The following is an 18920-nucleotide window of genomic DNA, read 5'->3' as shown; positions in this document are numbered from 1 at the left end:
TTTTGAAATTAATTACAGTTATTAACTGTGGAAATTAACTACAGTTGTTAATTATTGACCTAAAAGTATGTAAGATGTTCTTTCCGAAGACTGTCTCAAAGAAAACCTCCATAGTATAAATTGATTACAGAAGTTAATTTAACCATGGTTGAGGCCTAAGGCATCACATACATTTAGAAGGAAAATTTAAAATAGTATAAAATTATCTTTGGTGTTTTTCATTTGCTCAATCATGTCAGACTCTTTGTGACCCCATGAACTACAATACGCCAGGCTTCCCTGTTCACTATTTCCCAGAGCTTGCTCAAACTCATGTCCATTGAGTCAGTGATGCTATCCAACCAGCTCATCCTCTGTCGTCCCCTTCTCCTCCTGCCTTCAGTCTTTCCCAGAGTTGGCTCTTCACATCAGGTAGCCAAAGTATTGGAGCGTCAGCTTCAGCATCAGTCCTTCCAATGAATATTCAGGACTGATTTCCTTTAGGATTGACTAGTTTGATCTCCTTGCAGTCCAAGGGACTCTCAAGAGTCTTCTCCAACAGTACATAAAATTATCTTAGGGTATTCTTTAATCTTTCTACAGAACCAGTCATAAATGAGGTACAAATCAGAACGTTAAGTGAAAACTCTTCTCTCTTATGCCTATCAAAATTCCTGCTGAATTTGCTTAAAACAGAAATATAATCAATACTTGATTGGCAGTAGGTCACATTGCTTTAGGATTTAAATGTTTAGCACTGTCATATTTTTCTACGAGTCTAATGATAGAGGAAAGTTACCTACAGAACTTAACTTGAAAGTCGCTCAGTCGTGTCCGACTCTTTGTGACCCCATGGACTATACAGACCAAGGAATTCTCCAGGTCAGAAGACTGGAATGGGTAGCTGTTCCCTTCTGCAGGGGATCTTCCCAACCCAGGGATCGAACCCAGGTTTCCCGCCTCGCAGGCATATTCTTTACCAGCTCAGCCACAGGGGAAGCCCGAACTTAAAACTTGGTCTTCTTGAAAATGAGTATCATTTTAGTGATGTTGCCTGGGTTGGATTAGTAAATAGTCTCTCAAATGTGAAAACATCAAGGAGCTTTGTAAATTGTACTTTTAGCAGGACTGCCAGCCTCCAGTTCTTTCTCATCCACAATGGCACTGTGTACTGAGGCCCTTCTGTGCAGTGTGTTCCCGTGTGCTGTGCTGAGAAGGCAGTCCAGTGGTTAGGGACATCTTACTCTCATTGCAGGGGGCACGGGTTTGATCACTAGTCAGGGAACTAAGATCCCACACATCACACAGCAGGGCTGGGGGAAAAAAAAGGCAGTTCACACATGATGCCACTGAATCTTTGCACGGCCCTCATGAGTTACCTGTTATCACCATTTTCTAAATGGAAAAGCTGAGGCACTTAGAAATTTAAGTTGGTACAAGCCCTCCAAGCTAGTGATTAAACTAGGGCTGTGGACTGGGGCTATATCTATTTTGCCCATGCCATAATTTTGGAATCTGAACAAGGCTTTGCACTAAATTGGCACTTAGTGTTTGTTGAGGGACAGCTCTTATTCAAATCCAGGTCTAGGCCAGTCCTAAGCTTATTGTTCTTTATATTTTATTACATTATCTTTTCTTGCTCTATACCCATTAGCAATCATATTTTATCAGTACCATGCAATAATACTTAGTAGTTATTTAGTTGTAGTTATATTTGTAGTTCGGAGAAGGCAATGGCACCCCACTCCAGTACTCTTGCTTGGAAAGTCCCATGGACAGAGGAGCCTGTTAGGCTGCAGTCCATGGGGTCGCTAAGAGTTGGACACGACTGAGCGACTTCACTTTCACTTTTCACTTTCATGCATTGGAGAAGGAAATGGCAACCCACTCCAGTGTTCTTGCCTGGAGAATCCCAGGGATGGGGGAGCCTGGTGGGCTGCCGTCTCTGGGGTTGCACAGAGTCGGACACGACTGAAGTGACTTAGCATAGCATATTTGTAGTTATTCATACAACATTTGACAGTATCTGCTAACAGAATGTCTTTCAAAGAGTAATGCAAACAAAATATGTTCTCCTGTACTAACAATAATAACTACTAACACTTAATAGACACTTAATTGAATATGTGTCAGGCATAGTTCTAAGCACTTTACATGTATTACATTTACATTTATCCTCACAAGAATCCTATGAAGTGTAGATATTTTTACTATCCTCATTTTATAGATGAAGAAAGGAGGCACAGTGAGATTAAGTTGCTCAGTTTCATAAGTAAGTGATGGAAGATTCAACTTATAGTCCGTTTTTAACCACTAAGCTATCCACTTAAATGATATTTACACCTACCAAATTGATATGAGTTTAAAATATCTTTCATCCATTCAATAAAAATTATACCATCTAAATACCTGTACATCCAAGATTCTGTTGGCATGGTTGATGATTTTACAAGTGACAAAATGAATCTCTGTTTTTAAAAAGTACAGTCCACGGGGTGGGAGGTGGGAGGGGGGTTCAGGATGGAGAACACGTGTACACCCGTGGCAGATTCATGTTGATGTATGGCAAAACCAATACAATATTGTAAAGTAATTAGCCTACAATTAAAATAAATAAATTTATGTTTTAAAAAGTACAATCCAGTATCTTTATGAAAGAAAGGTTTTGTAAATATATTTTCAAAAGCATAAGTGCTTATTTAAATTTACCAATTAAAAAATTAATTTAAATTTTGATTTACTGTGTTTTCTCCCTAAAGTCTTACCTTCCTGTTTTCTTAAGCAGAGTCTGCTTAATGTAATTATTCATTCCTGGTTATTCAGGATCATCATTTTATGCTCCACTGATCATAATGTGCTGAAATAAAGGCATGTCTTCAATAATGATGGGAGGTGTAAGGCTGTCTTCTTTCCTTTCTACCAAAGATCCCAAAGTCTTTTCTGTTTTAGTTTTAGTTCTTATTCTTGTTGCTTGCAAGTTTTTCAGTCTCCTTCGCTGTGTTTACTTATGAAACAACTATAGTTCCTCCTCCCTTTCTAGACTCAACTTTATAACTGACTGAACCTAAAAGTTTTATAACCAATTTTTGTTAGACTGCTCTGTCTAAGGAAAATCATCCAGAGGCTGCAGAATGAATGCATAATCTTTGTGGTAACTCTTTTACTAATTTAGAGTTTGCTGCATTTTGAGAAATGCATAGTCACATGACCACCAGTAAATCAAGACTTCATTCCATCACCCAGAAATCCCCCTGTGCCCTTTGTAGTCAGTCCCTTCTGTTACCTCCAGCCTGTGGCAATCAGCAATCTGTCTTGCCATTTTCAGAGTCATAAAAATGGACTCAAATGCGTTTGAGCTTGGGCTTTTCCCACTAAGCATAGTATGTGTGAAATTCCTTCATGCTGTTGCTTATATCAGTAGTTCATTTCTGAGTAGTAGTCTACTAGACTCACACACAACAGTTTATCCATTCACAAGTTGAATAATTGCCTGGCTTTTGGATGAAAATATTGTCCAAAAAGAAAATTATTCTTCCCCCTTGCATTCTCTTCCTAATGACTTAGCAGCTTTAACAGCAGAGAGCAGAACCTGAGACAGGGGCTTGTCAGCAGGTGGTTTATTTTGGAAAGTAATCCAAGGGAACAGGAGTGGGAGATAGGAGAGCTGACCGAGGAAAGGCTAGAGCCTTTAGTCGCTTTACTGTTATCGGGTCCTGGTTGCTGCAGTTGCCCATTTATGGTTATCACTGGCCATGGAAGCACCAAGAAATGCTTGATTAATCCTGGATTATGAACATAGTTCTTTCAACCCCAGTGTATGTTGGAAACCATAGATGGACAGTTACCTCTGTCCACATGGCAATTTCTTTCTTCTGTGCATGCTGGTTCTTTGACTGGTGCAGGGTGGGGCATACTGTAAAATAATCCAGTGGAACCCGTTTCCCATTCCCTGGGGGAACTGCAGCTGCAGAACTAGGACTTCAGTTCAATTGAATTTAGGTTTGAGGTGATGGAAGCACAAACTCCGTAACTGAGTCCTTTGGAGAGGGGCCAATCTGCACATGTACCCATGTATTCTAGCAGTTGGAGACTCGGCTGGAACCTATGGCCCAAGTGACAGGGCTGCTTATACCACAGCCTGGCCCTGCTGCACTGCCCCCTCTACACTGGCAGGATTCTGATAGATGGTCACAAGTTCTGAGCAGCAGTCACAAGTATAGCATACACAGCTGCCAAAATCCCAAAGGGTCCATCTGGTGCTGTGCCTCGTTCTTGGCAGTAGAAGTGCAATATTGAACAACTTCATCTTTACCTTATAGAAGTGCTGGCATGCCCCAGACCATAGGTCCCTGAGAAACTTAACTGATGCTGGGGCTCTTGAATTCTCATTCTTTGGCACGTCTTACTAGGCATCCAGTTCATCATTTCAGTTAGCATGTTGTCATAAATGTAGTTGAGCTGTGTGATATTCAGTGATGTCAAGACTGCAAGATGCCTGATTCTGTCTGAGCATACAGCAGGAATGTTAACAATGCTGGAACAATGTGATAAATGTTTGCTGCAGCAGAGGAGAGAGCTAGAGGATTCGAGGAGGGAGTAAGAGGGATCTGGTTTTCTGTGTCTTTGTTTGAGTTTCAGGGCTGGTAGAACTCCCGTTTCTAGAGATTTGATTTATTAGGTTATGTATTTCTGAATTCTACATTTAGCTGTGGTTGAGAAACACATGAGCAGTCCAGTCATTTGGGCAGCATTCCCATTGGTTTAGGTGACAGGTAATGAGGACCCATTGAACTTACTTTTCTGAGTATATAGGGATTGGATGTGAAGGAAAAGAGAGAGTTATAGAAAAATTATCCAGTACTTGCCTAACCTCTTCTACTTCATGGATGCAATTTGGTGGAACTCATTCAAGGATTTGCTTTAGTAAAGCAACTGATCATGAAAGGAAAAAGAAATAATGAAAATATTCAATAGCATTTCCTTCACTCGTAACAGCAGCACTTCTTTTTAACCACACATCTACATGATCAATAGCTGGGAACTATGGGATTCAAATCCTGGAGGGATAATATTCCCAGCTATAGGAAGACAGATATTACTTTGAACTGGAATTTGGCTTTGGGAATCCTCTGACGAGCCAGTCTTTAAAAATTATGGTTCCTGAGTCCTGAAGTGGTAAGAATATATTTTACTTATTTCAGCTCCTTTTTTTTTTTTGCTTATTAAATTAGATTGAACGAGAAGTAATTATCCTAGATAATCTTCAAGAAGAAGTTCCTGAAATTTCCAAAGCAAAAGAGGCAGCCTCCACAGAGGAACTCTTGGGGCTGCTGGACTGTTTATGCCAATACGAGGAGAATGTGGAGCAGCAACAGCTGTTACTGGCCCTTCTTCTGCAGCGTATAAAAAATATCCAGAGCACTCCTGAAAGCTTGGGGGCTGTGGAAAGTGTTCCTGCATCTCAAGAGATTATGTCCATGCAAGAACGATGCCACAAGTAAGATTTATGAAAAACTACTAAGGAAATGGGTTTGCAACTCAGGCTAAAAATTGAGAAAATATTGAATTTCTAGAATATAAAAATATTATAGAACAAGGATAGATGGTATGGCAGAATTGAGTTGCATCAACACTGATAGGTATGAAAAGGATAGAAAAGATTAATATTAATGATAATTAAAACAAGCACACCTTCTCCATCTTGGTGTTACTGTGGATGAATCTTTCAAAAAACTTTTTTAATGTTTGCTGTTTTTCTAACTTAGTAATACATATTCATTAAAGGAAGTTTAGAGAATGTGGATAATTATGAAGATTAATATAAAAATCACCTTTAATTTTTCATTCAGTGACAGTTACTACCAATCATTCAACTTTCTTACTATGGTTATATTTTTTTTAAAAATTGTGATTATAGTACTATCCTGTTTTGTATTCTGCTGAGCCATCTATCAGCATATTTTGTTCATTTTCCTATGCTATTAAATGTTCTCTGAAATATAACTATATCACCTTGTAGATATGCTATAATGTATTTAGTAGTAGTAGTAGTGCTCAGGTGTGTCCAACTCTTTGTGACCTCTTGGACTGTAGCCCACCAGGCTCCTCTGTCCATAGGAGTTTCCAGGCAAGAATACTGGAGTGGGTTGCCATTTCCTACTGCAGGGGATCTTTTTGACCCAGGGATCAAGCCTGTGGCTCTTGCATCTCGTGCATTGACAGGTTGATTCTTTATCACTAGCGCTACCTGGGAAGCCCAATAATGTATTTATGTGAGTGTGTGTGTTAGTCGCTCAGTCATAATCAAGCCCCTAACACAGAACCTTAAAATTATATATAACCTTTTTACTTTTATAAAAACACTACAGTGAGTATTGTAGAAGGAAATGGCAACCCACTCCAGTATTCTTGCCTAGAGAATTCCATGGACAGAGGAGCCTGGCAGGCTACAGTCCATGGGATTGCAGAGTCAGACATGACTGACTAAAGCTCATAGTGAATATTATGCTAGAATTTCATTCTAGAATTAATTCATCAAGAAAGATGCCAAGAAGTAGGATCACTGGGTCAAAGGAGATAATATGTTTGTAGCTAGAAATACCAGATAGCCCTAAGGAAAAGTTTTAACGACTTAAGTTCCTCCAAAAACATGATGGCTGCATCCATAGCAAGTAGGGGCAGCTCAGATAGAAACACCAGTGGGGTCATCTCTGACCCTATGAGCCCACTCATTCCTTCATTCACACCTCTGGTCATATTCAGTTGAACTCAGGGATTATATGGGAAAAAGGAGGATAGAGCTGGCACTTGGAATGTAAAGTGTGAAAAGAAGGTATTTTGAAATGAAAGTTTTAGAGAGGTTTTTGATGGAGTGATAGAACTTGATATATGTTTGTATATGGGGTTCCCTGGTGGCTCAGACGGTAAAGAACCTGCCTGCAATGCAGAAGACCCGGGTTTGATCCTTGGGTTGGAAAGATCCCCTAGAGAAGGGCATGACTATCCACTCCAGTATTCTTGCCTCGAGAATTCCATGGACAGAAGAGTCTGGTGGGCTACAATCCATGGGGTCACAAAGAGTCAGACGTGACTAAGTGACCAACACTTTCACTTTTCATATAGTATATAAATCTTGAAAACTGGTCATTTTCTCTCAGGAGAAAAAAGGTCTTTTGTCAGCTATATAGACATCTTGTTAATTGTTGAAATAAAATTATTGACTAGAGAAAAACAGAATAAAGGAATAATCTTATTTTGATGCTCTACTTTAGGCTTTTGCAGAAAGCCCAGAAAAATAAGGAATTGATGCAGAATGAAATCCAAGAAAGACATTCCTTTACAAAAGAAATAACTACTTTGAAGAATTTATTTCAACAGACCACAGTCTCTTTCCAAAATATGGAATTACAAGACTGTCCAGAAAAGGCAGAACAGCTTGAGGTAAGTGAGGAATGAACTAGTGAATGTGGCTGATACAGGTCTGAAATCTTGGATCCAAAGTTATTAGAGTAAAGGTAATACCATGGCTAGTGTTGAGGGAACCTAGAAAAGGAGAATATGCACACAGGCTCTGTGGCATGGTGTGGGCAGACCCGCAGGAGATCCACAGGAGACCCACAGGAGATCCACAGGAGACCCACATGATTGGAGCACAAAGAGCAGAGTTGGGACCAGGTTGGGAATAGGCCAGTGTGGACCAAGCAGCCCCTTTTCAACTACATTTTAAGTGTGTATGATGAACAGGGTCTGTGACTACTCTTGTATAGTATGTTAAACTGCTCGCTTTAGTAGGATGTAATACCTTATCTCTGATGGAGTGGAACTGTTTTTACTCAAAACATTCTGCCACCAAATGTGTGGGGCTTCCCCCCCGCCAACACACACACATACACACTAACCTGTTCTCCAACCCTCTAGACACCAACTGGGACACCAATTCCATTCTGACACTAACTGCAAGGAGTTAGTACTGACCACCAGCTTTGGGGCTCAGTCCCACAAGACTTCCCCATTTCACATGCTACTGGTAAATTTTGAATGACAGGCTATAAAGCCAGGACTTCCATGACTCCTTCCTCAGGTTTGTAAATTTGCTAGAATGGCTCAAAGAGCTCAGGGAGGCACTTTATTCGCTATTCCTGGTTTATTGTAAAGGATACAACTCAGAAACAGCCAACCAGAAGAAATGTATGGGGAAAGGGGCAGCAAACCTCCGTGCCCTCTCTGGGTGTACCACTCTCCCAGCACCTTGATGTGTCCATCAATCCAGAGCAACCCCAAACCATGTTTAAGGTGACTGCAGCCATGAAATTAAAAGACGCTTGCTCCTTGGAAGAAAAGTAGGACAAATCGAGACAGCATATTAAAAGGCAGAGACATTTCTTTGCTGACGAAGGTCCATGTAGTCAAAGCTATATTTTCCAGTAGTCATGTATGGATGTGAGAGTTGGACCGTAAAGACGGCTGAATGCTGAAGAATTGATGCTTTTGAACTGTAGTGTTGGAGAAGACTCTTGAGAGTCCCTTGGACTGCAAGGAGATCCAACCAGTTAATCCTAAAGGAGATAAATCTTGAATATTCTTTAGAAGGACTGATGTTGAAGCTGAAACTCCAATACTTTGGCCACCTGATGCGAAGAACCGACTCATTAGAAAAGACCTTGATGCTGGAAGGTTGAAGGCAGGAGGAGAAGGGGATGACAGAGGATAAGATAGCTGGATGGCATCACCGACTTGATGGACATAAGTTTCCGCAAGCTCACGGAGATGGTAAAGGACAGGGAAGCCTGCTGTGCTGCAGTCCATGGGGTTGCAAAGAATCGGACACAACTGAGCGACTGAACAACAGCAAATGGAGGCTCCATTATATAGGCATGGTTGATTAAATCACTGACAGTTGGTGATTATCACAATCTACAGCCCTTCTCCCCTCTAGAGGTGTGGAAGTTCCAACCCTCTAATCACATGGATGGTTCCTGTGGCAACCAGCCTCCTTCCTGAAGCTGTCATCCCCTACACACCCCCAACCTTCACCCAACCACCACCAAAGGTTGTCTTATTACCATAAACTCCCTTAGAGTTGGAAAAGGCTTGTTATAAATAACAAAAGACACTCACCCCAATCCAGGAAATTCCAAAGGTTTTAGAAGCTGTGCCAGGAACTAGGGATGAAGACTGAATATATCTAGGAGAAATTGTGAGATTGGGATTGATACTCTATATAAAATAGATAACTATTGAGAATATACTGTATAACACAGGGAACTCTGCTCAATACACTGTCATGACCTGAATAGGAAGGAAGTCCAAAAGGGAGGGGATTTTTGTATATGTATGGCTGATTTATTTTGCTATGTAATATAAACCTATACAACATTGTAAAACAACTATACTCCAATAAAAATTAATTTTTAAAAACTCTAAATATGTTTCTTATACCACACTATCTATATATAAGTGCTTCCCAGGTGGCGCAGTGGTAAAGAATCCACCTGCCAGTGAAGGAGGCTAGGTTCTCTCTCTGGGTCAAGAAGGTTCCCTGGAGAAGGAAATGGCAACCCACTCCAGGATTCTTGCCTAGAGAATCCCGTGGGCAGAGGAGCCTGGTGGGCTGCAGTCCATGGGGTTGTGAAAGAGTTGGACACAGCTTAGCAACTAAATATCAGTCTATACGTAGGCTAAGGGTCCATCTCTTTTCATTCCATTCAGTGGTTACAGGCAAAAGTGATGAAGGTTTATTCAAAAGTTGCAGAGCTTTTGGTTTTCAATGAAAAAGGAAGCTTACCCTGTGTCACAGAAGCATTCTTCATGGGGAAGCCATCTTGGGGTAGCTCTGAATGAAGAGCTGTACTCGCGGCGAGGTCTAGATAAACCAGGAGCGCACCGTGTCTGAAACCCCACATTTGTCAGAATGGTGGTGTTCTCTGACTTTTCCTCTCTAGATTTGTTCTCTGCTGAGGGTTAAAAGGAAAGCAGTGACACATCGTGGAGTCATTCAAAATTGTAATCATTCTTCAGTGTGGTGGCTCAATCCATTGACACAAATAATGCTCCTGAACAGCTACTGTAGAAATGAAAGAAACCTCCAAAAGCCACAGGAAAGTCAAGAAGTATTTTTCCACTTTATCTTTGGGAAACTTTCCCAAACAAATGAGTTTCTCCTTTATAATTAGTGCAGGAGAACGCAGATCAGATTCTGTTTCTAGGCCACTACCAATAGACGGCTTGTTCAGGTTTCTTTTATCTCCTAAAAACTCACATTCTTTACAGGGAACTGGAACCCTCCCTTTTGAAAGAGGTTGAGCTCCACTGGGCTGTCTAATTACATGAAAGCAGACACTTCTGCTTCAAACACAGGGCTTTTAGTGGCCTTGAATCATTGTGATGTTAATGTAGGAAGAAGCAGAAATGGCAACAAGTTAATAAAAAAAAAATCTTTGAAACTTTTTGCTACTAGCAGCCTTTTATATCAAGACTGCTACTGAGATATACTTAAATCCTAGAGGTACTTTAGAAGCAGGAGATGTTGTAATGTCTTTTCAGGACAATGGGTTGACACTATGAAGAGATATCAAGTTTAATTCTTTACAATTTAGAAAGCATCATCTAACCGAACTGAAGATCTCTCAGGCTTAATCAGCTTGTATCAATAGTGAGGTTTTGTCATGCAAAGTTTGCTCATTTAAATCATAAGGATGGCTGAAAAGCGGCTTTCCTGTTTAAAGTTAAACTTTTTCTCTGTCCTGGGAGCATTTGAAACTCTCTTGATTTTTTTAGGAGCTTCAAAGCATTCTTAAGAAAGGGAAGCTAACTTTTGAGAATATTATGGAAAAACTGCGAATCAAGTATTCTGAAATGTACACCATAGTCCCTGCAGAGATTGAATCCCAGGTGGAAGAATGCAGAAACGCTTTAGAAGACGTAGATGAGAAGGTAATAATGTTTGTATTCGTGGTATTATTTATGGAGGGTAATGAATATAAAGAAGAAAATATCATTTAATATCACATTTTCATTTGTCCTGATTCCAACTATGTCTGTTTTCATAGAGTTTAGTTGAGTGATAATTTTTTGTGAATTCAATACTGCTCTAAGTAAGTGACACAGGTAACAGAATTAGTCTATTTATTTTTAGTTGTCAAGATGCTTAGTTTTTCTTCTCTTGCACTTAAAAATAGAGTTATATATTGTCTTTTACTTGGCTTTCCTTTTTCTGGAAAGTCACTGCAAGTCATTCATTTTGGACATGAATAATACTTTGCCGTTAACGTTTTGAAATTGCAACCAAGAGCAATAAGAATACACGTTTCATAACTCACTAGGAATAGCACTTAACACACGGTGCCTTTCTGATGATGATGGTAACGCAATTCTCACACAGCATTCCCAGACAAGTCTTTTACACCTAAAAGTCCAGGTTGAAAGAAAGAATAGGAAATTTCCCTAGTACTTGGAGACATAGGAGAATAACAAGACAATTTTATTGTGTTATTTAAAGGCTGCCCCGATCCAACAGACCAGCATTCAGTTTGGTCCAGAAGAATGCAGAAAGATTTTTGTATTGCCTTTTGAAGCCTAGAATACCTATAATTCAATAAGGTAGATATTAATTGCACACACAAAAAAACAGATTTCAAACTTATGGCAGATTTCTTAGATAATCTATTATGAGAAACTTCCCCAAGAATCATGTATTGTTAGAAAATATTAAATGTTTTTGAGAGAAACTAAATTGGTTTTCCTGACTACTTCATATGAAAATCCTTGACAAAGTGATTTAATCATCAAAATTTACCTTTTAAATTTAGGGTTGAAAGTTTCATCTGTAATTCTTATTTCTGTGTACGTCTGTAAACTGATTTTTCTTGCGTGGTATGTTTATAGGACCCACGCAGTAGACACAGTACCATTCTGTGTAATTCAGATGGCTGTATACTTCACCTAATTCATGATCTCCTAGTGTATGAAAATGATAAGCATTTCTGCCTGGAGAATAACTACTTAAAATATCAGAAAGGTTCATTTCGTGGTAATTTGTTATATAGCAATAAAAAGCTAATACAGGATTAATTTTTTTCTACAAATCTTGACCATGGTATGGTCTGTGGGATAAAATCATTATATAAACTATCACTTATTATATAAACTATAGCAACCTTATGTTGAGAAAAGAGCATAAGGCCTTGGTGTCTGATGGCTCAGGCTTCTTGTGATGAGTTCACCTACGCCTTGATGTGTGACTTTAAGCAAGTTATTTAGCCTGAGTTTCAGTTTCTGTATCTGTGTAGTATCTGCATTGGAAGGTTCAGCCTCAATGGTTGTACAAATATAGTGGTTTTAAAAAGTGAATTAAAAGGATTATGCAAAAGTATTAAGTATTATCTGATTCAATTCCTGGGTCGGGAAGGTCCACTGGAGAAGGGATAGGCTACCCACTCTAGTATTCTTGGGCTTCCCTGGTGGCTCAGATGGTAAAGAATCCACCCGCAATGCGGGAGACTTGGGTTCGATCCCTGGGTTGGGAAGATCCCCTGGAGAAGGGAATGGCTACCCACTCCAGTATTCTTGCCTGGAGAATCCCCATGGACCGAGGGAGCCTGACGGGCTACAGTCCATGGGGTTGCAAAGAGTTGGACACGACTGAGCAACTTTCACTTCACTATTTGGTTATTCAGTGGCTGCTTGGAGAAAGCTTTATCAACATAGTTTAAGGAGAAAAAAAAAAACCAAGAACTCAAACTATCAGGCATTTGAAAAATGATGCATTCAACATTTATTATCTTTCTGAGAACAAGTTATTTTGTTAGGTAAATCATTCCAATTTAAAAAAAAAATACACTGTTTAGCAGCTAGATTTCTAATTGCTAGGAAAACATATACTAGAAACATTCACATAGAAAAACTAAGCTTTTTTGCTGCAAGAAACAGCTAACTTAAGAAGTTTTTTTTTCACCTAAATGAATATTAAGGTGAGGATTACATTTTTTACATCAGATTAAGAATGTTTGCTTTTATTGAAAACAGATCAGTGCAGAGGATTCTCTCATAAAACAGACTGTATGATAAATAAATGTTCTCCTAGGAATTCTTTCCTATCATTTGCTCCCTTGGAGTGTATTTCTAACAGTCCTCTCAGTAATTTTGCCCAGTACAGCACACAGCTGTCATACATACTGTGGGTTACATTGAGCAAAATGTTGTTGGTCAGTTTTCTTTTTTTTTAGGTTGGCTTTAAAAATTCAGATCAGCCCAGCTGCCATTTCCTAGTCCACTAATCTACCGTCTCATTTTGGCAGTAGTCAGCATGGTTCGGAATTTTTCCCAGACCTTAAGAAATGCGTACAAGTAAAATTTCACACTTGTGTGACTGCCCCTTTTAGTATTTGAACCTCTGAATACAGTGCAGAAAACATCTCCATTGTGTCTTTCTCACTTGTAACAGATTAGCAACGAAGTCCTGAAAAGCTCACCGTCGTATACAACGAGTAGAAAAATAGACGAAATTAATAATGGGCTTCGTAATGTCGAAAAGATGCTACAGCAGAAAAGCAAAAATATTGAGAAAGCTCAAGAAATTCAAAAGGTAACTTCCTCCCTTAGCTTCCTCTAGCATCTGGTGTATTCCCTGTTCATTAGTCATCACAGGGATCCTAACCCAGGTTTAAGGGGCCTCCTCGCTGACAGTGTCACCTGCAAAGCCTTGATGGAGAAGGTTGCATTTAAGAATTGTGATGTTTCTTCCGTAATGGGAAGAGACCCAGACTGCTGAGAGCTTGTGATTGTGAACCAGCCTTTGCACAAGGGAAGAAAAGTAAGGATCCTATCTTGGGAAAACTGACATATAAAAATATTTCAATAGGATATGAATAGGATTAACAGCTTATCTTTAGACTGCCAAAGGAAAACAGAAAAAAAATAAAAATTTCAAATTTATTTCCCATGCAAAATGTCTTAGGTTTTAGAATGGTATATAAACATAATATTCTGCCTCTTAACTTCTAAGTAAACTCCTGAGTGTGGAAAACATTATATTTTACACTTTAAGGAAATATTCTACTATGAATGGAAACTTTTAAAAATAGGGCTAAGAGAGACTTCCGGTTGTCCAGTGGCTAAGACTTTGTGCCCCCAATGCAGGGGCCTGGGTTCAATCCCTGGTCAGGGGACTAGATCCCACACGCTGTGACTAAAAGTTCACATGTTGCAAGTAAGCAACTAAAGATCCTGCATGCCACAACTAAGACCCAGCACAGCCAAGTAAGTGTTAAAAATAGTTCAGAGAATCCATCTTAAAAGTCATTATTACAGGGGAAAAACATTTTGTAATTATGAATAGTGATGGATTTTTTTTTTTTTGGTTCCAAAACCCAGGATTATGGATTTTAATTAGACTTATTGTGGCAATCATTTTGCAGTAGATAGAAATAGTGAACCATTGTGTTGTACACCTAAAACGAATAAAATGTTATCAGTTCTACCTCAATTTTTTTAAGTTATCCTCGGAGAAGTCTTACTTCTTATCACTCCCCTTCCATCTATTCCCTCCCTGCAGTTAAACCTCTCCTTTGGTTTCTAACTCAACCTGATTGTGTTCCTTTTGGTAAAAAGAACAAAATAATTATAAATATTGAAAGAAATAATTGTACCTGTTGTATGTGTTCTTCTTTCTTATAAGAAGACATTAGAGTGTGTATATTCTTTTAAAATAAGGTGAACAAGATTTGCTCACAAACAATCATACCTGCCTTTGCTTTGTAGCTCCCTCTAAACCAAATAAATGTGATGTCAAAGGATAAAAAATTAAATTAAAAATAAAAATAGGTCAGAATATGGCTTGCCATTGGACAAAACCCTGGGCTCTCAATAAGCAACTTAACCAAATTTTTTCATTTCTAGAAATTATGTTCTTATGTAGATATTAAGTAATAATTGAATGTTGCCTTTGAAATTTCCTCACCCCAGACAAGTCCACATTTGAATCCAGTCTATTGGTTTCTTGAACCAAAAGCAGTTGCTACTAATACATGTGGCTAGAGTTTCCTGCCTCTGCATTACTCTGAGTCAGAGTGATATTTTCTTTTTATCATTTTTTTTAACATTTATAAGAATTGTCTTCTAGATTAAGTACATATATATACTGGTCTAAGATAGGTATTTACCCAAGCCCTTTTAAATATAATGTTACCTCATCACTCTGGAAAGATTCGGTTAGGGTTATGTTGACCTTGTTTGGTGTCATTCATCTCTGAAAATGCCCAGGACTTTGTGCCCCCTTACAGCTAATTTGTACTGAAATGAATACAGTTAGAGTTAAGAGCTGGAGAAGGAAATGGCAGCCCACTCCAGTATTCTTGCCTGGAGAATCCTGTGGATGAAGGAGCCTGGTGGGCTGCTGTCCATAGGGTCGCACAGAGTTGGACACGACTTAGGCGACTTAGCATGCATGCATGCATTGGAGAAGGAAATGGCAACCCACTCCAGTATTCTTGTCTGGAGAATCCCAGGGACGGAGGAGCCTGGTGGGGGCTGCCATCTATGGGGTCGCATGGAGTCGGACACAACTGAAGCCACTTAGCAGCAGCAGCAGCAGCAGAGTTAAGAGACCTCAGAAAAAGTGTTTTCCAGTTCAGGTCACATGCTGTTGCTGGGCATAAGTGAAAAACTTTGACTGCAGTGTTGTCTCTGCCATATTGTTTGGGTAACACAAGTACAGACACTGTGTGAAAACTTAGAAATTAACGTATTCTTCATCCGAACTGACTTATGCTTTTCATCTCCAGAAAATGTGGGATGAGCTTGATTTCTGGCATTCCAAGCTAAATGAGCTGGATTCTGAAGTTCAGGACATTGTTGAACAGGACCCAGGACAAGCTCAAGAATGGATGGATAAATTGATGATTCCTTTCCAGCAGTATCAGCAAGTATCACAGAGGGCAGAATCTAGAACCTCACAGCTAAACAAGGTATGGCTGTAACAACACATTATAGCTACGCAGAGCCAGTGGTGGTAGTGAGATGGGTTTAAAACAGAAATATATATTCAGAGGCAGCTGGTTTCCCTTGAATTGCCAGTTTTAGGACCTGAGGCTAGAGCCATACCATAGGTTCAAGTGGTCATCGAGGGCACAAGATTTCACAGCTGGCAAAACTGGTATCTCAGTCCTACAACTAAATTCTACCAACAATGAGAATGAACTTGGAAGAGACACCTAAGCTCAAGATGGGGCCTTGATTGCAGCCTTGTGGCATCCTGAGCTGAGGACCCACCTAAGCTATGCCTGGACTCATACTCCATGGAAACTATGAGATAATAAGCAGGAATCCAAAAGTGAGACCACATAGGATTTCCCAGGCAGTCCAGTGGTTAAGACTTTGCCTTCCAGTGCAAGGGGTGTGGGTTTGATCTCTGCTCAGGGAGCAAAGATCCCACATACCTTGTGACCAAAAACCAAAATATAAAACAGAAGGAATATTGTAACAAATTCAATAAGGACTTTAAAAATGGTCCACATAAAAAAAAAAAAAAAGAACTTTAAAAATAAGCCAGAGCACACAAGGATTCTGGGTGAGAATTAGACTTCTCAAGAGGTAAGAGAGGCAGGCAATCTCAAGTATCCCTGGAGAGAACCAGAGAGAGAACATCATTCGGGAACAAGACACCCCACCCTCCCTCCAAGTAAGGGTCATGGTGGATGAGTTGTGCATGTGGTCTAGCAGGAGCAAGGCAGGAACCTACTCTCAGAAGGACTGGGATGCTGCAGGACAAGGCCCTGGACAGGAAAACCAAGTGGAAACCCAGTTTTCAGAATAGAGCATAAAATGGGAACCAGACCAGTTGCAAAGCTAACTTGGAATCCATGCTGAGGCCTGTAGTGCCGGGATAGAACTTCTTCAATCCTTCCCACTTGTGGCCAGGATTCAGTTTATAGATTGAAGGATTGAAAGCTGGATGGGGTGGGCAAGTGTCCCAGCTGTGGGGCATGGAGCCCTGTGAGACCTGACACCACTGACTCACAGCAACCAATTCTTTATTCAAGAATCGTTTGACTCAAGGAGGAGGCATCAGACTGAGTTTGGTTCTGCCTCTCTTTCACAGGCCACAATTAAGATGGAAGAATATCATGATCTTTTGAAGAGTACTGAGGCTTGGATAGAAAATACCAGTCGTTTGCTGGCTGATCCTGCAGACTATGACTCTTCAAAGACACTGAGTCACCATGCTAGCACCCTTCAGGTGAGTGAGTTTTTACTGTTTCCTGGGTGTCACAGAATCTATATAATGATTAATGGCTTAGCCTGACCATCATGATGCTTTCCTCCCCGTGTCTTTCCTATAAAATACAACCTTATCCTGAAGCATGCCAAATGGCAGAAGGAAGTTTGGGAGAGTGGCAGGCTCTAGATGGGGGTTTTGGAGACCAGGATCTAGTTCTTTCTGTCCTCATGAGTATGTCATGATTTTATGAATAATTCACTGTGTCCTCCCTGGGCCACGGTTTTCCCCATTTGTAAAGTGAGAATGTGGCACTGAATGGTGGTGATGGTTTTGATCGTAGAATTCCAAGGCGGCTCCCAATAGTCCTGTTCCCTGGTGTACATGACCTGAATAATCCCCCTCTCTTGAGTGTGGGCAGGAGTATGAGTATGTGATGGGAGAGTTACTCTGTTGATTAAGTTACAGCATATAGAGATGTATATGGGATAGTCACTCCCATGAATACATGACTGATCATGGATATATGATTTTAAAACTCCCTGGTAACAGACTAGAATAAGATTCTCCTGCTAGATTGAATAAGTAAGACCTCATACCATGAGAGGTCTTCCCACGTGGTACTGGTGGTAAAGAACCCACCTGCCAATGCAGGAGACTTACGAGACAAGTGCTTAATCTCTGGGTCAGGAAGGTCCCCTGGAGGAGGAAATGGCAGCCTACCCCAGTATTCTTGCCTGAAAAATCCCATGGACAGAGAAGACTTGTGGGTCACAAAGAGTTGGACACGACTGAGCACGCATGCATAGCATAGCATACTATGAAAGGACCCCAAGGCCAAGACCCTTGCTGCTAAGTCACTTCAGTTGTGTCCGACTCTATGCGACCCATAGACACCAGCCCACCAGGCTCCCCCGTCCCTGGGATTCTCCAGGCAAGAACACTGGATTGGGTTGCCATTTCCTTCTCCGATGCATGAAAGTGAAAAGTGAAAGTGAAGTCGCTCAGTCGTGTCCGACTCTTTGCAGGTAAAACTAGAATCTTAGTCCTACAGCTAAATTCTACCAACAACCAGAATGAACTTGGCAGAGAAACTTATACTCTGATGGCACCTTGATTGCAGCCTTGTGGCATCCTGACCTGAGGACCCACCTAAGCCTAGACTCATAAGCCATGGAAACTATGAGATAATAATTTTGTTTTATTTTAAGCTGCTAAATTTGTGGTAATTAGTTATATAGCATTAGAAAACTAATCTGTCGTTCTTTCCAGTACTAGCACACCATGATTCCAAAGTTCCTATCTCCTTCCTGGTGCTCCACAGATGCCCTGTGTTTCCATACTAACCTACAAAGACAAAACAAATAAAAGTCTTTTCCTACTCAGGGCCATGACTGCTAGAAATCTGGACACCAAGTGTTGGCTTAAACTTTATTGTGAAGGGATATTTCCCTTCTCTCATATTATTCAGCCATGAGGAAGAATCTCTTAGGAGAAGGTTTATCCTATAACAGCTTTTAGAGTAATCAGACCTCAAAGCTGAAATAGTTCCTTTTTTATATCTTTTGAGTAGCACAATGTGTCCCTGAGTAACAGCTGACCTCTGGGTGTTTGAGATTTGTTGGCACATTTTTTTCCCTATGGCAACAATTGTAAGGATATTGCATTTTCACCTACTTGTTTCTTTTTACCCTTGCCTGTAATTGATGCCCCCACCTCTTGGGTTGAT

At 40.2% G+C, this 18920-nt stretch overlaps 1 protein-coding gene across 17 annotated transcripts in view; it reads left to right on the top strand.

Annotated features, from left to right (window-relative positions):
• SYNE2 (spectrin repeat containing nuclear envelope protein 2) overlaps window positions 1-18920 on the top strand; it is a 326831-nt gene that overhangs the window by 175687 nt on the left and 132224 nt on the right. For all 17 annotated transcript variants that reach the window (XR_015134181.1, XM_086320335.1, XM_086320332.1 and 14 more), the window contains 6 exons: window positions 5211-5476; window positions 7251-7419; window positions 10756-10911; window positions 13421-13561; window positions 15759-15941; window positions 17075-17212. Coding sequence is in view for 16 of the 17 variants with exons in the window: in XM_086320335.1 (XP_086176461.1) it covers window positions 5211-5476; window positions 7251-7419; window positions 10756-10911; window positions 13421-13561; window positions 15759-15941; window positions 17075-17212 (1053 nt within the window). In the remaining variant the exon portion in view is untranslated. The remainder of the gene's footprint in view (window positions 1-5210; window positions 5477-7250; window positions 7420-10755; window positions 10912-13420; window positions 13562-15758; window positions 15942-17074; window positions 17213-18920) is intronic.

This window comes from Bos grunniens, chromosome 10 (assembly GCF_055505025.1).
Source record: "Bos grunniens cultivar Pamir isolate PY7600 chromosome 10, Bosgru_T2T1.0, whole genome shotgun sequence".
NCBI classification, from domain to species: Eukaryota; Metazoa; Chordata; class Mammalia; order Artiodactyla; family Bovidae; genus Bos; species Bos grunniens.
This window is presented reverse-complemented; position numbering and strand designations above follow the sequence as displayed.